The sequence below is a fragment of the Nyctibius grandis genome, chromosome 3 (genome assembly GCF_013368605.1).
Source record: "Nyctibius grandis isolate bNycGra1 chromosome 3, bNycGra1.pri, whole genome shotgun sequence".
Taxonomy (NCBI): Eukaryota; Metazoa; Chordata; class Aves; order Nyctibiiformes; family Nyctibiidae; genus Nyctibius; species Nyctibius grandis.
Genome location: NC_090660.1, coordinates 41,860,078 through 41,878,028, shown reverse-complemented (window position 1 = coordinate 41,878,028; position 17,951 = coordinate 41,860,078). Strand labels below are relative to the sequence as shown.

The following is a 17,951-nucleotide window of genomic DNA, read 5'->3' as shown; positions in this document are numbered from 1 at the left end:
CGATGGTAGGAAAAGTGCACATACAGCTGCTGACTACACATGGGTGAGGCTTCAAGAATATCAAAAACATTCTAAGTTGTAATGGAGAGCTAGTATCCTGGTTTTTAGGGGGGTTTGTTGGGGTTTTGGGGGGTTTATTTGGTTTTGTTTTGGTTTTGGTTTAGTTTTTGGTTTTGGGTTTTTTTTTTTTAATTAATGGAAGTTTTCTGCACTGCCTGACAGATCGGCAGTATAGATGAAAAACTACATAGCTGTAAAGTACAGTGTCCCAGGACAGATGGTGTCCAAGAAGAATTCAGTGTTGACATAACATTAACTCGTCTCTATCCTACCCCATGCTGCTTTATATCAGAACCAGTTTGGAAAGACGGATTTGCTCAGAACTAGGAAGACCAAGTTTATTGACTTCTATTCCAATCTGCTTATGTGCATGTTGCCCTGCAATAGGGGATGTCTCAGGACACGCATCTTTCCAGACCTTCTTCTCATGCACCACCCAGGCTGACAGAAGTAGCCACCTTTCCCAAGGTAGTTTCAAAGCTGGGGGAGGATTCTTCTTCCTGAAAACAAAACTTTCCCTTCTCTGAAGAAACAGGGCAGTCTGGTCCTTGGAAGAAAACAAAAATTCACCTCCTGATCTTCCACGTTTCCATCCGCTACCCCACCACCAGGAGACAAATACTCGCAGTGCCTTAGGGACCAAACTGTGGTAACCTTCAGTAAACGCCTGCAAATAGTCATTTTTCCCCTGCAGAAGTGTGCCAAACTGCCTCTTCTCCTTCTTCAACAGGAGAGAAATCCAGCCCAGAGCATAACCTCACCTTGCCAGAAGCGGCTCCAGCCAGCCCTCGTGGCACTCGCAGTGGCAGTCCAGGAAGGTCAGGACATCTCCTTTCGCCACTGATGCCCCCAGCAGCCGGGCTCGAACCAGCCCCTCTCGCTTATTTGCACGGATAAGACGCACCTTGCGTAAGCCAGCCACATAGTTTTCCAAAGTCTCCTTTAGATGCTCTGTAACAAACAAAAAAAATAAAGGAAGAATATAGTTTTGGAATGATTGGTTAATGTCATGCTACAGAAAGCTCTTTTTTCAGCACCATATTACTTATAGCAGTGCCTTAAAGATACCAGCATTTTGAACTCTGATTCTGCTATAATGTCCATGTTAAGAAAGGACAAAAAAATAGCACAGAACTTGGATGGACACAAATCACAGTTACTTTTGAGAAACTGAATGCTTCATATTTGCCTCTGTAATTGATTTCCAAATTGTTAAGTGAGTCTCAAATGTTACGTAAAGCTTTTTCCATGTAGAAGTTTTACTCTTAACACAACTCACGTGTGGTGGAAAATGCCAGCATTGTTTCGTGTCCTATAATTCAAATTAAAACAGATAACCAGGTAGCTCCTTACTATACCTTTCACCAGGTAAACCTTGGAGCAATCAAAATTTGCTCAAATTAGGAAACCTGAGATGCCCCAACCAAACTGTAGTTATCTTTGTTTGCAAGCACTCATGTTACAACACGCCAAATGTTGTGCTAAATTTGGTGTGCTAAATTCTAAACTAAATTTGGTCCAGAACTCAAAATTTTCACTAGCACGCTACAGAAAACCCATTTTCCAAATAGACACTAATGTTGAACAATTTTATGGTATGCTACCCAAACAGCATCTTTTCCTCCTGTGACTGGCTGACCAGAAAACCCCACCAACAATCAATCAACATTATTTAGAATTATTCTTCCTACCTTTGTCACTGTAATCATCTACGAGGATAATTTCTTCCAAAAGTATATCTGGAGATGTCTCAAGAACACTATGAACAGTTCGCAGAAGTGTTGACCAAGCCTCATTATAAAAAGCTATCACAACAGAGGTTTTTGGCAGGTTGTAATAATCATACTTCTTCTCTTTGCATCTGTAAAGGAGGGGATTACATTTAATACAAGTGCAAAAGCCTTTGTTAATTTTCAGAAAACTATTCTCAAATGAAGAGTTCGTATGCTACTTAGTAACTGTAAACAAGAACATATATAGGATCTTAAAGGAACTGTACCTACATGGAAAAGTCATGCAAACACTTCCACGAAGCTGGTCTTCCAGAAGTCCCATTTCCACAGCAGCATTATGACTAAAATTCTGCAACCCCAAAAAATCTCTAAAAAGAATAATAGTAGGTATTCTGGGCTGGCAGTAACTGTCTTTGCACAAGACTACCCCAAGCAGAGGAACAAGCAATGGCCAAAGCATGCTTCAGGTTACAGAAAGAAAAAAAAAAAGAAATACCTAAGTGCGGTAAAAAGAGTTGCATAAATTACTGATAAGTTGTGCTTTGGAAAATAACACAAGTGCTAGACAGTAAAAATATAACTGTGAAGGAACAGCAACATATAAAGAGAAAAAAAAACAGCAACAGAACTGAGACATATGTACACTGAAGCAGAATTTGGGAATACCACAGAACTGCCAAGATATAACAGAGAAATCCGCAAAAAAACCCCAGACATAGAAACGCATGGTTTTGGCTCTATGGAGAGCCAGGAAGCTTGCAAACTTTTGGATTAAGCTCCAGAACGTATATATGAACCTCCCTAAATGAACATAAGGATGCCAAGAAACTTCCAGCTGAGCCAAATGTGTAAATTGTTAAAGATTCCCCCAGTCTGAAAGAATTTTAAAATAATGACGGTATTTATTACCATTCCTCCCCTTTTCTTAGAGCATTCTGTATGAGCAGTTTTGTTAAAAACGAACAGAAATGGTTTAGAGATGTTTGAATTTTCTTATGCCTCGAGCTTATTGCCTGGAGTCACTTTGTAATGGGCAGAAGGACATACTTCAGCTTCTGTAGGCTACTAGGTCACGATACATATCGAAGCAGGTAGGACATCCCTCTGTGGTGGGTTGACCCTGGCTGGATGCCAGATGCCCACCAAAGCCACTCTATCATTCCCCTCCTCAGCTGGACAGGGGGAGAGAAAATATAACGAAAGGCTCGTGGGTTGAGGTAAAGGACAGGGAGAGATCATTCACCAACTACCGTCATGGGCAAAATAGACTCGACTTGAGGAAAATTAGTTTAATTTATTACCAATCAAATCAGAGTATGGTAATGAGAAATAAAAAACAAATCTTAAAACACCTTTCCTCCACTCCTCCTTTCTTCCCAGGCTCAACTTCACTCCCAAATTCTCTACCTCATCCCCACGAGCGGCGCAGGGGGACAGGGAATAGGGGTTGAGGTCAGTTCATGACACATTGTCTCTGCCACTCCTTCCTCCTCAGGGGGAGGGCTCCTCACACTCTTCCCCTGCTCCAGTGTGGGGTCCCTCCCATGGGAGACAGTCCTCCAAGAATTTCTCCAATGTGAGTCCTGCCCGCAGGCTGCAGTTCTCCACAGACTGCTCCAGTGTGGGACCCCCATGGGGTCACAAGTCCTGCCAGCAAACCTGCTCCAGCATGGACTCCTTTCTCCACAGGTCCTGCCAGGAGCCTGCTCCAGCGTGGGCTTCCCACAGGGTCACAGCCTCCTTTGGACATCCACCTGCTCTGGTGTGGGGTTCTCCACAGGCTGCAGGTGGCTATCTGCTCCACTGTGGACCTCAATGGGCTGCAGGTGGATATCTGTTTCACCATGGACCTCCATGGGCTGCAGGGGCACAGCCTTCCTCACCATGGTCTTCACCACGGGCTGCAGGGGAATCTCTGCTCCAGCACCTGGAGCACCTCCTCCCCCTCCTTCTTCACTGACCTTGGTGTCTGCAGAGTTGTCTCTCTCACACATTCTCAATTCTCTATCTGGCTGCAGTTGCTCTTGTGCAGCATTTTTTTCCCCTTCTTAAATACGTTACCACAGCGGCACTGCCACCGTCGCTGATGGGCTCAGCCTTGGCCATGTTGGACATGGGGGAAGCTTCTAGCAGCTTCTCAGAGAAGCCACCCCTGTAGCCCCCCCACTACCAAAACCTTGCCACGCAAACCCAATACACTCTCCTACCAAAACAGAACAGCAGGCACGTCCGCAAAACCTACGCTGTTGGGACCTGAAGAGGGAAACCAGAACTGCTCAATAGAAAACGTGACAGCAAAATCCCTTAGGTCAACTTAGGGGAACTGAAATTCCTCAAAACACCCAGACAATGACATTAGAAGAAAACTGCTTACCTATAGCACATTGGGAATATATTTACTGATCAATTAACGCTGCTGCTAGCAATAAAAAAAGACGACTTCTAGGTTTCTTTAAAGATTAGGCAATATTTATTAAGATCTGTGGTATAGAAAGAAAAAGAAAAGTCTGAATCTGAATATTCCTAAAACTAAAATTATTCTGAGGGAAAAAAAAAAGTCTGTAGAGTACTTTTGTAATAAATACCTGAAAATGAGGAAGCAATGAGGCGAAATGTCACTTGGGCAGAGGAGGCACACAGAAGGGTGCTTCTCAAACATGAAAGGAATGCTGTGCAACAACAGTCATTCTATATGATGCGTCTGCATGCATACACACATACAGATATACATAGATAGGCAGATACACATACACACACACACTTATACAGTGAAGTACAAAAATGCTCGTCCCTCCAGACTGTAACTTGTCCTGAGGCAAACAAGGGCCTTCACAGAGAACTGCCTCACACCGTCGGCTGGTGACAAAAGTGATTTATTTTGCCAAATGTTCATGTCTTAACACATGAAAAAGGAGTGACATTTTAATTAAATTTTTTTTTAAAGCAGAAAAACCTACTGTATTAATCCAATTTTAGAAATACGTATTTACTTTAGCCTATTGAAAAACACTTATGCTCAGTACTGACAGGAAAAAATTCTTCTAATATATCACAGTCACTTGTACCAGGTAATTTCAGTTCATATCTTGATGGAAATGGGATCTTTACCTACCCATTCTAGAAAACTGAAGGCAAAAGAAATAAATAGAAAACCTCCAGGAAAGCTTTCTTTGGAAAATCTCTCAGAAAGATTCACGGAATAATAATGTTGTATTCCATTCCTTAAAAAGGAAATCCAAAAGATCTAAAGAAGCTTATAAGCCTAATTATAGATGACAGACTTCAATGCATTTGCCTGAAAATTACATGCTGGAGAGAGGAAACATAATATGGCACAGAGCAAGGCAATCCCCAGACTGTTTGTGATTCACTGTGCATTGCTGCCTCCTTCGACGAGCACACCCTATGCTGAGGAAAAAGGTCACCCTCCTACGGGACATACCACAGTACACGTTTCTTAGGTTTCTGAAGTCAAGAAAGAGGCCAAAACTAAAAAAGGGCATTTTATTTACTAGCTCTTGTGGTGGAAGGCGGCAGGGGAGTGCAGGGGCAGTGAGTGGGCAGGGTAGGCTGCGGGCTGGCACGGAGCACTGCCCGGTTCCCCTCAGCCTGCTGCCCCCAACAAGCCGGCTGGACAAGGCTGACGACCCACCAAGGAAAGAAACCATCCCTCACCTTGCATACCGAGATACAGAGAGCACAACTGAAAGCTTTGCTTTTGAGTACCTTAAGTTTATTTTGGGGAAAACTAATCATCATGTATAGAACAACTAAAATTTTGAAACTTTTATTATTAAAAAAATAGGTGAAAAAAAAGTTATTCAACTTCTATGCAGATTTGCATGTTTATCTCTGAAATTATTTCCAAGACATATATGCCTTACTAGATTACTACGAGATCTCAACTGCTAGCAGTCTTAAATATTGTTGATAAAATGAAGCATAATTTTCCTTATCTTTCTCTTTTAAAAAGAAATGTCAAAGAGTTTTGCTCAGTCTTAAAAAATAATCCCACTGGGAGATTACAAACCTGAAGTGTTTAACCCTGGAAAAATAATAGCGTAAGAAAAGCATTAAAAAAAGAATGAATCCCTGAAATGGAAATGTTTAGAAATGTTGTTGAATAACAATTAAGCGGCATGCATAAGGACACTAAACGTTACCACTTTCACAAGCTACACTAGCTTCAAAAAACTCACTACAAATATGAAACCTGACTTAAAGCCGAGTGGTCATAACTCAGCTTTTCCATTTCCCAACTCCTGTTTACAACAGAACCGCCTGAGCAGTGAATCTTCTGTATTCACCTTTGCAAACTCCAGGATGTATTTTTATTCTCTGTGTGTCACCCAAGTATCCAAGCTCCTATTTTCCAAGTGAATCATTTCACTCCTACTTCAGGTTATTCACAAAAACAAATGCATATCAGTTACAATATGTCATTAAAATGACAGGGAGGATACAAACTGGTGACAGCAGTCCAAAAATACATTTTTGCAGATACTGGGATTGTATATTTATAATGCCTATACTGCAAGCTGCTTTCACCTTCTGACTAAGAGGCTCCTTAGTGCCACCCTCAAATGTGTAACACTGTCCTGTCATAATAAAGGGGATCATTTTAAGACAGGATTAATTGCATCTCACGTTGGCCATCTAAAAGCTAGGTGCTATCTTGAGCTAATCGCCTGGACCCTGCATGTCCATAAAGACAAATCCAGAGGCGATTCACCTCACCCTCCTCAACCCATTTATCCAGCACAGACAGACTTCTCCCTTATCTGTAGAGGTTTAACTACAGAGCAGATGCTTAACTTTTCTATGGCTAAAGTTAAACGACAGGAAACTACCTGTAGTCCCTACTATCATCTGCCTGATACATCAGCTTGAACCTAGTTATCGTAACTACCAAACGGTTTGTAAAAACATAACATAGACATGAGGAAATGAGTTGCCTGTAAACATGACATTTCCAAGTGTGGACAATAAATGCAGAAGCACTGTCATTTGTAGTTCAACATATTCCTTTACTACTCTCATCATCTTATTCAACCACAGGTGCTTTCCATTCAGAGAGACCTAGACAGGCTGGAGAGTTGAGAGGGGAGAAATTTAATGAAATATAACAAGGGCAAGTGTAGAGTCCTGCATCTGGGCAAGAACAACCCCATGTATGAGTACAAGTTGGGGACAGACCTGTTGGAGAGCAGCAGAGGGGAAAGGGACCTGGGGGTCCTAGTGGACAGCAGGATGACCATGAGCCAGCAATGTGCCCTTGTCGCCAAGAAGGCCAATGGCATCCTGGGGTGTATTAGAAGGGGTGTGGTTAGCACTCGGATTTCACTCAAAAACACTGACATATAATGGATAACAACGATAACAGGTAACATGATGCAAAGGAGTGACATCTTCTCAGCCTCTGCCCTCCGATGGCTCCTGTTCTCTGCAGCCCCACTAGAAAAACTCACAGGAGGAGTCTTTGTGCACAGCGCAGTTGCACCCAGAGAAAACGCAGCCAGGACTGCCCCTATCCACCTCCCGCGGAGTGGTCTGGGACACTGCCCTGCTCCCGCAGCAGCCTGCTTCTACATCATCCTTGGCTTCCCTCAGGCACCCTCTGCCACACTGGGTGGATGTTCCAGGAATCCTCTTGCTTGATCACCGTGGCTTAAAAGACGGGTATAAAACAAGAAATGCCAAGAGACACGCTTTTGTTTATCAATTTATAATAAAATAAACATCTAGATATTCAAAACCCACCTGGATGTGACCCTGTGCAACCTGCTCTAGGTGACCCTGCTTAGGCAGAGGGTTGGACTAGATGATCTCCAGAGGTCCCCTGCAACCCTTACGATTCTGTGATATACATTTTAAAAATTCTAATTGTATTCAGCCATGAATCTTTACATTTCTAGATGGGAGGAAAGAGAATAACGCTGTGCCTGAACACAAACTTAAAACCAAGTTCACTATATACCATCTTTCCCGGATCTTTCACTACAGCGCCTACTCAAACATCCACCTCCACAAAATGCAAACTGAAGCAAAGTATGTAAAGGTGTATCATCACACATCAACATTCCTGTGGGCTTTTGGTTTTACACTTTTACACTACATTTGCCAGTCACAGTCTAACCGAGACTATATAGCTGGCAAGTTTAATAATTTAACCTTGGAATCTACTACACTACAAAATCTTCTGTTAGCAAGTTTTACAATAGATTATTTACTAGAAACTAAGGAGACATCAGTCAGGAAATGCCTAAACAAAATTAAATGGGCTATTTTAGAGAACATTTGTGTCAATTAATGTAATCACTCACTTTATTTCATTGTAAGGAGCTGTTTCTTAGAGATGCATATCTACACACAAGGAGAGAAAGCATGAATGTGTGCACACTGGGCATGCTGCCATGAGTTAATTAGGAATGGTTGCTGACATACTTTTATGTAAGACTTTCACCACAACTGAAACAACGATTCAGCAAGAGAAAATACATTTTTAATCTCCAAATGTTATGTTCTATATGCCAAGTTACTCGTATTTTAAGAAAAATTATGAAACGTTCTGTGTTTTCAAAGACTTGTTAAGAATACAATTGGTTCAAATTATTTCATGCTTTCTAAAGGTATACTTCTCTTTTAGAAATCATGTACTGGAACATTTTTAATGGAAAAAGTGTGTGTTGAAAATGAAGATGTTAAAATTATTCTCAGCAATCCACAGAACCAAAATTGTTCTAGACTGCTGAAATTTTTAAGTTTTGCTTTTGAAGTCTCATTAGGAATGCCCGAGAATACAGAAAGTTCAAGGTTCTGTAGCTTCTCTTCGGAAGTTCAAAACAGCACGTGTCACTGCTATATCTGATTTAACATGTTTTACGTGACTATGGTACGTGACATTGCCACATACGCACCACCACAGCATCATCGAGCAAACATTGTCAGGATCCTGCTTCAGGCTGGGTTGCATGCAGTGGGCTGGGAACCAGACCTGATGGGTTTGTTACAGTGGGTGGTGGACATGGTAACTCAGATCACCACCTCCTTTTCCTAATTTGAACAGATTTAGGACATTGAATTAAACAGCAGATGCCCTTTTAGTAAGAGGTGTGCTCAAATGCGGTGTTTTGTAGGCTGTAAGTAAAAATGGCTGATCTGGACAAAGCGGCATCTCAATCCAATTTCACCTTCTCCACTCCCCACCCCATAAACTGCAGAGGCAGCAATGTGAACTCAGGGGTCTGCCAGGCATCTTCACCCAAGAGAAAAACACCTCTTCCTGCCACCCTCCCAAAGCCACGGCAGAGGACACAGCTGTGCTGGGGTCCTCTTCTCCTCCCTTTTCTACTTCTCCATTCCCTCCTGCTCCCAGCAACAGCTGAGGGTTCAGGAGGTCCATCCATGAGCATCATAAGCTCAGCAGCACGACACGGGTCATGGTGCTGGTTTCTGAGCCACCCTGCAGAGTTACCAAGACCATGTTACCTACTCCAGGCTGAATGCGCGTTTCAACAGCCGCTCCTCACCCCTCCCTGAGGGAAAGCAACCTATGGATAAAATCCAGCGTGTGAGCCAAAAGCAGCACAGCCCTATTAGATCAAAACATGGGACACAGAAGTGAGACATTTCCAGTGGAATTAAAGGATATGATAAATCAGATTATTCTTACCTCCTCCAAACACTACCCAACTTTTCATGCTAATTTATTTTCTCACATAAAACTACCTTGAACCGTCAGTTCTGATTTTTTTTTTTTTTTTTTAATTCTTATCTGAGCAAGGAAAGGCTGCGCCTGGTTTTGCACACCTACATACCCGACGTGTTCGGATATTACACAAAAAGGCACTGACGTTTACGGAAGGTGTGTCTTGGTCCGATTAGCAAAGCAGACAGCAGCAGGGTGCTGATAACCACCAGAATAGCCAAATTGTTTAGGGCAAGGCTGGAACACGTAAGCAGTGTGAGTTAAAGCAATGCTGGCCCACACTTCCCCACCACCCGCTCCCAGCCCAGCAGCGTGGGTAAACGCTCCCTAAATTGTGTCTGCTGAAACAAACCTTGTTAGGAAAGAGCACCCTAGGATATAGTTCAGTCTACGACACCATGGTATGATCAAGTCTTTGAAAACAGAGGCTAGCTAGACCGTGAAATGGTTTTCCAGGTTATTTTATGTTCTAAAGAAAGATTCTCTCAGTGACAATAAAGTCTCAACAAGACAGACTGCCAACACTGCTTTAGTATCTGAAATCTTAAAGTGCTGCACTGGCTAGTATAAAAACATTCTGAGAAGCAAGAAAGAAAGCTGGGAAGTCTGAAATAGAAGAAAATATTTGCAAAGAAGTTTGGGGAAAAAAAAGCAAATCTGTTTAAGACATGAAAAATACATTAAGAAAAAATTGTCTAGAAAGCCCACCTATGAGGGAGGACTAAATCTATATCCTAAAATCCACAAATTTAAGAGATCCATAGAGCCTGCTAATTCCAAATTGTTAGAAAAAGGCAACAGAAATTCCTACCTAGCCCAGACTGTGGATGTGCAGATGAAAAGGCATTTCTGCACGTGTTCATGGGGAAAGAACAATTAATTGTTATTTTATTTTGTTGATTTGAAACAGTGGTTTCATTTTGCTCAAATGGTTACCTGTGTTTGTAATTTTTTTTTCTTCCAAGATAGTGATATACACCTAAAATTTGCACAGAGCCATACGATTTCCTACACCTACATTCAGAAATTTACTTTGATGCGAGTAATTTGATTCGGGACAAGTAATACAATAAACTGAAAGAAGTCATTGTAATCATCACTAATAGTAGGGTATGGATGCACCTGGTCCTTACAGACAATCATGTATAGTAAAAGAACTGTTTGAATAAAGAGAAAAAAAATCATAATTTGTGGTTACTATCACTGATCTGGGAACTTTGTCAGGTTAAAAATGAAATCAACCGAAACCAAGCACTCATCTAGACGTCAGAGAAAGCTGCGGATCTCTACTAGAAGCTGTTAAGAAAAACGGTCAAAAAATAGTCATGTGAGCTCTTCTGGAAAATGTCTGCAGGTGACTATCAGACAAAAGCATAATGACAAAGAAAACTGACACATTTTTACAGAAGATAGGAAACAAAACCACTAAAATATCCTAAATATCAAAGCGTTCATGGAAGTGCTGCTGTATTCTGTACTGCTATAAAATGCAAGACTGTTTAAAAAAAAAAGAAACCAAACCATAATGCTGTAGATTTATTACTCCCCCACTTAACTGCATGAGGGAGGAATGAGGTGTCCCAGAGACACACTGCTTTGCAGGTCTAAAGCCTGTTTATAAATGCGAAGAATCCTGCCAACTAACAATAAAGCAATGACTAAAAGATATTACGATTAATGCATTTACTAGTAACCAACTATCCATTCCAGAAAAGCTCAGAAAACAAACAAAACAAAAAAACCCAGCCCCAAAACAGCGACCATAGTGTTACGAAACTTCTAAACCAAATACACCTAGAAGTGTTTTATGAAAAGTATTTGCTCATAAATACAAGAGTGTTGTGTCTTCTGGACTCCGATTAAATGTAAAGCATGGGAATACCCGCGGTGCAGCAAGCCCTGGGCGCAGAGCGTGCAATCAGCTGCACACTTAGAGGGAAGGGATGCGCCGGCAAGGTCAGGCTGCTGCAGATAAGCTCTCCAAAGAGCCCACTTTTCCGTTATGCACTGCAAAAAAAGTCACTGCAGTTATTTCACCTTTTGATAACAGATGAAAGAGAAGCTCGTGGGTGACGTCAGGCAGTCGCAGTGGGCTGAGGAGGAAACACTCGGCTGCTGCACCATTTCCCGCAACAGGGTCAGGTTAAACCTCCTGGCAGGAGCAGCATGCCCATCAAAATCAGATGCTGTGATCTTTGGAGTAGAAGAGGGACCAAAACCAATTATTCTAGGAATTTGCTAGTGAGATACTAGCAGATGAGCAGCCTACATAATTTGGTATTTACAACCTAGTAAACAAAACAAACCATGGTACGAAGTGAGACTGTGAGAGAATCCCATTCAAATTTGGGAACAGACTGAAAAAGCAGTTTTGAAAGTCAAAAAAAATCTTAGCACAAGATTGTTACCCTAAACTCAAAGAGAACATCCCAAAAAATAAATAATACTATAGGCATAAATGACAGTGACAAAAGAATGTAAGTATTTGTATATATCTGTCTATATATATATACACAGATACTTAAATATATAAAAGCATATATAAACAAACACATATAAAAACATAAACATATATATAAACACAAACATATATATAAACAAGCCCTCTCTCCAAAACAGAAAATTATCTAGAATTAAAGAGCAAACATCTGTATTTTTTTTATAGCTGCGAATTATTACATAGAATGCATTAATATTTTGTGGGCTTTTGTGGCTATTCAGAATTTATTTGCCAGACTTACAAAGCCATTTGTTTGCGAGGACAAGTGAAATGAGGCCCAAGGGCTGGTTCAGGCTTCTATCATGAAAGAGACCACATAAAACGCTGAGTCGGCACAAAAGTGCCTATTGCTGCCTTGCTCCTATTGCAACAAGAGTCAGCCAAAAGAAGGCAGATGTGATTTTACAGAAACCATCCCCATAATAAATGTGCAATTCATTATTCTCACCCTACTGTGAGAAATACAGATGAGGGGGGTTAAGGTAGAATGTCTAACATCGGGAACAATGCTTGAGAACAGTCCTTAATTTAATAGAACCCAAGCAGAAAAACTGGAAATCTATTTCTTATACACTGCAAGAAGCTGTAAAAGACCATCTAAGAGACCCTACCAGTTGTCTGCCTAATCCTGCAGTCCGGCAAAATGAGCACGCGATGAGAAGCCCGGCAGGACGGGATGCGGCCGTGATGTTGCACGGGGAGAAGGCAGAGCAGCAGCGGCCAAAACGCACATCCCAGAGCTCATCCCACTGCTCTTACAGGGCATCAGCCCCAACAGTAAGTCAATGTCTGACAGAGGATGCTTGCTTGTTTTAAACCTGCTGTAATTGTTGCTTCCCATATGCGTATTAACTCAAGAAATGAAGGACAAACATTGGGAAGACAACATGAGCCATCGAGACAACATCATGATTGGGGGGAAAAAAAAATTTCACTGTGGCAGTGATGTAGCCTTGAAAGAGGTGCCCAGAGACGCTGTTGAATCTCCACCCTTGGAGACTTTCAAAATTTGACAGGAAAAGGATGGCCATTAGAAACACGCTCTAACACTGAAGTTGCCCTGCTTTGAGCAGGAGGTTGGACTACCAAGGTCCCTTCCAAGCTCTGTCATTCTCTGACCCTATGGCATATTTCACTTCTAGCCTTGTACAAACTGTATCATAATTTAGTAATCACCTTACATTCTTATGTATAATATTTTACCAAAAGAATAGTTTTTGTAGTTTGTTTTTATATATATTATATGTTTATTTAATTTGTTTATATGTATGTTTAAATATTTCTGTATACATTTATGTATACAAATAGGTATATATACACACACATATACATACACACAATTCTAGCCACCAATAAAACTCGAGAGTTTCTGTGAGATGAAATACAGTATTATCAGCTGCTGTCCTCAAACGCAGACAGTTAAAGGAAGCAGGAGCTGTCTAAAGGAAACGATAGAAGGTGTCAAGTTGTCCAGGTCTGTGTTTCAACAGAAACAAAATCAGTTCTCAGAAAAACATGTTACTGTGGTCTGTGAGAACAAGAAGGAATAAAGGTCTTCTGAATATTTACACTGGCAGGAATACATTAGTAGGAGAAACACTTAAAATTGAACAAACTTTAGAATAACGTAAATAACATCCGTATAGGATTCATAGTCAAATATCGTCAAACAATACTTTATTTGGGGGAACTAATCTCCTTCAAACTGTTCCCTTCCTGAACAGTATTACCAGACATAGGTATTAGCAAATAACTACCTGCCACACTTCTGGTCTGACAGCAGGTCTAGGATGTACAACATGCAGTAGTGGGAAAAGTTTTTTGTCATCAGTTCCTGATAAAGCAACACCTTGTACGCATGATTTTGCAGACCAGGTTTAAAGGCTTACTGGTTCAGACAGAATCATAGAATGGTTTGGGTTGGAAGGGACCTTAAAGATCATCTAGTTCCAACCCCCCTGCCACAGGCAGGGACACCTTTCCACTAGACCAGGTTGCTCATAGCCTTGTCCAACCTGGCCTTAAAAACTGCCAGGGAGGGGATATCCACAGCTTCTCTGGGCAGCCTGGTCCACTGTCTCACTACCCTCACAGTAGTACCCCCACAAAGTACCCCCACAAAGAATTTCTTCCTAATATCTAATCTAAATCTACCCTCTTTCAGTTTAAAACCATTCCCCCTCATCCTGTCACTACATGCCCTTGTAAAAAGTCCCTCTCCCGCTTTCCTGTAGGCCTCCTTCAGGTATTGGAAGGCTGCTATAAGGTCTCCACGGAGCCTTCTCTTCTCCAGGCTGAACCATCCCAACTCTCTCAGCCTCTCTTCATAGGAGAGGTGCTCCATCCCTCTGATCATCTTTGTGGCGCTCCTCTGGACTCGTTCCAACAGCTCCATGTCCTTCTTATGTTGGGGGCCCCAGAGCTGAACGCAGTACTCCAGATGGGGTCTCAGAAGAGTGGAGTAGAGGGGCAGAATCACCTCCCTCAATCTTATTAGCAAAATTCTAGTTTCACTAGATTCACACATTTGTGATATTCACAAATTCTCACACAGAGTGGGGATTCACTGATGAATGTGGGAGGGCATTAAGGTTAAAAGAAGCAGTGGGGCATCCAGGCAGTGGGGATTTTGCCTCCCTTTATTTCCCTTTCTTTCATTCTCCCATTTTCCTGGGATCTAAAATTTCCAGACTCACTTCCACACACGTAAGAATATGCTGAAACAGACCAAAAGCCCATAGCCCAGAATAATGTCTCCAAGCATAGTATCTGTTAACATCTCATGAATACTTGATGTCAGTTTTCTAGTAGATGGAATTCCTTATACTTTACAGTAAATGGATGTTTGGAACAAGAAGGTGGCTGAATTTGTTTTATTCCCTTCATGTATTGACTTAGTATTGCAGCGGCTTAGCAAAAGGCACCCTCTCAGTACCCTGTCTGTCTTTCAGGCTTAAGAGCTGTACATTAATCAGTCACTTCTTTATGGAAGCCATGCCGCAAGTTGAACCACATTGGGTCCAACACAGATTTCTATGGAACTTTACCAGTGACCTTCCACTATTAAAAAAAAATAACAAAACAAAACAACAAAAAACCACAACTGCTTCCCAGCTTTATCCAGTTATTTATAAATGCAATGAATTTCTACCTTATTTCACAGCTGTTGAAGGAACTCATCAAAAGCCTCTGGAAATAACAACACACTTCCTTATCCATGTAATTATGGCCTTCAAAGAACACCAATATGTTTGTGAGACACGTCATCCTTGACAAAGGCCAAGTTGACTCTTTCTCAATAGATCACACCTACCTATCTACTACTAATTCTTTTCCTTACCACAGTTTGTAAATAATATGCCTGGAAGAGATCCAAGGCTTGCCAGCACACAGTTCTCTGGTTCTCCTCTTGGGACTCCACTAAAAAAAATGGTATGTGTTTGTTACCTTTCTGGTCTTCAGGTACCAAATTGCTTCATTGATCACATCTAAAAAATTTAGCCTTTGCATCATTTTTGCGGACAGCTGAAGTCTAGTTGAAGTCTGCCATCACTACTTATTTCCTACCATTGTAGCCTCACTCAAATGTTCATTAAAGATCACGAATGGTCAAGCATTACCAACCTTAAAATAAAGAAACTAAATAATATTTTTCCCAGACTTCACTTTTCAATCTGTATAGACTCTGATCTTACACTGAAGTGCAATGAATATTCTATCACTACAGGCTTGTGGATACCTTTTTCAATACATTTTTTTTACTTAGATCTCTTACATGGGTTTCCTTCTTAAGAGACATAGTTAACAACTTTATTGTAGTAAGAGAGGTAGTTAACAACTTGATTGCAATATTGTCTGTGGAGAAGTTTTTTTTTTACATTTGCTGTGTGAGTTGCATAGATGTTCTGTGATATTTCTGCCATAATTTAGATTTAACTATGTGAAAAGCCATGAAGCACCTGCCAGCAGATACTACAACAGTACAACACAGCTCGAGCCTCAGAAGGCAATTATCTCTGAGATTATGTCACTGATGCCTTGAAATCCTTTTGGACACATTTTATCATTTCAACATCCAAATATTCAAACAAAAAAGGATGTGCCACTGTAGCAAAATCAATCTGCCCATTGATACTATTTTCATTTCAAGAATCCCCCCCCATCTATAATGTCCCCTGCTCAACAACTGCGATCTTCCATTTCCTCCAACATCCTGTCTGAAAGAAATGGCAGGAGTCCAGAATAATTCATTGAAATGATTTAAATTCTTCCTGTAGAAATGCAACTAAAACGGTCCTTTTTAGTCTGCGGTCTATAGACTGCTTTTAAGTGAAGAATAAAAGATAACTAAGAAAAACAAGCCTACTGTCACGCTTAAATTTACGATAAAAAGATCTGGCACTTGCATCGCAATTTTTTTAAGAGCTATCGTAGGATTCACGTTTTAGATTCAGCATTTATAACTAGAGTTGGGTGAACTACCGGACAGGACACGCTGACATGAAGCGAACGCACGGTAGAGATAAAGCCCTGCTTTTTCCACAACTCTTTGCTACCATACCACACAAACCTGTTGCAATGAAATAAACTGCCTGAAGCCAAGCTCAGGTGAAACAAAGGAGAGGACTCTGCAGCCACAGCTCTGTCCTGACCCTTTTGGCTGAAGGCACATACCTGTAACTACTCGACCCATTCCTCTCACCAGTTGGCTGCTCACTCACAGGACAGTCCACGCTGAGGTGAACTGCTCGGCTAAACGGAGTATGAGCATTAGGCCAGAACTGATCATACGGTCAGACCCGCTGCGCAGCACTGACTTCACAACCGCGCTGAACTGTTGTTGCCTGTAAACTAGAATCACCTCATCAAACAGTATCTAATCTTTAGTTTACAATTGCTTATACCATCATCTGGTCTCAGTGTCATAATTGTAAATGTAAATTGTCCCAGCAACTAAGTATCCAGGAACAAGCAAAGCCCCAGTTCAGAAGAACATTATGCATCTCTCTGAGCATTTCTACATCGCTCCTGGTAAATCTGACAATAAAACAACCTGCTTTATACTGTGTGGCATAAGATAGTCGAATACAATGCAAAGCTGAAGTCTGGGAAGCATAACATTTGTAAAGCTGGGAGTGACTGGAAAAGTAGGCTGCTGCCTACGGTGACTTATCCAGGTGACAGCAGCAGGAGAAACACGGCAGCATGCCACTGCTCCAGGGCTGAAACTACACTGCGAAGGCTACCAGAGGAAAACAACCTCTCCCGAGTTGCACACGCACCACCAACATGCTACTCTTGCTGCCTTCTGGAGGAGCGGGAGCCAGGCAAAGTCAGCGACAGCTTTAACTTTGTGAGCAAACGCTGTGATGTGAAAGGAGGGGGGGGGGGGGGAAGAAAGTTTTAAAAGCCTCCACGTTTCTGAGTGAGCTGCAGGAGAGCACGCTGACCCCGCGCTGCCACCAAGCACTCCTCTGTTTGGAAGAGCGGCTCTAGGGAGCCCCAGCGGGGCCGGCGCGGCTCCTCCGACCCGGGGTCCCTCGGCAGGTGGCGCGGCGGGTACTCACAGCGGGTGCCAGCGCTCGGGCAGGCGGCGGTGCAGAGAGATACGGTCGCTCAGGTAGATGTTGATCTGGTGCCGGCGGATGCTCTCCTCCTGCCGCCGCTTCTCGGCCGGGCTCAGCTCCAGCCGCACCGCCCGGCCCAGCTCGCCCAGCGCCCCCGGGTCCAGGGCCGGCTTCGCGTACACCGGCTTCCGCAGCAGCTCGGCGTCGGCGGGCGGCGGCGGCGGTGGCGGGGCGCGGCGGGCGGCGTGGCGGGGCGGCGGGCCGTGCCGCCAGGCGAGGAAGCCGACGGCGGCCAGCAGCCCCAGGGCCAGCAGCGTGCCCTCGCCCCGGCAGCCGCGGCCCCGCTTGCCCCAGCACATCCCACGGCCGAGGCGGCCGGCCAT

General features: G+C 42.6%; 1 protein-coding gene across 1 annotated transcript in view; it reads right to left on the bottom strand.

Annotated features, from left to right (window-relative positions):
- GALNT12 (polypeptide N-acetylgalactosaminyltransferase 12) overlaps positions 1-17,951 on the bottom strand; it is a 62,705-nt gene extending 44,754 nt beyond the window's left edge. Inside the window, exons 1-3 of the mRNA XM_068396256.1 lie at positions 17,569-17,951; positions 1,752-1,921; positions 822-1,011 (exon numbers count right to left, since the gene is read on the bottom strand). Coding sequence (XP_068252357.1) covers positions 822-1,011; positions 1,752-1,921; positions 17,569-17,951 — 743 coding nt within the window. The remainder of the gene's footprint in view (positions 1-821; positions 1,012-1,751; positions 1,922-17,568) is intronic.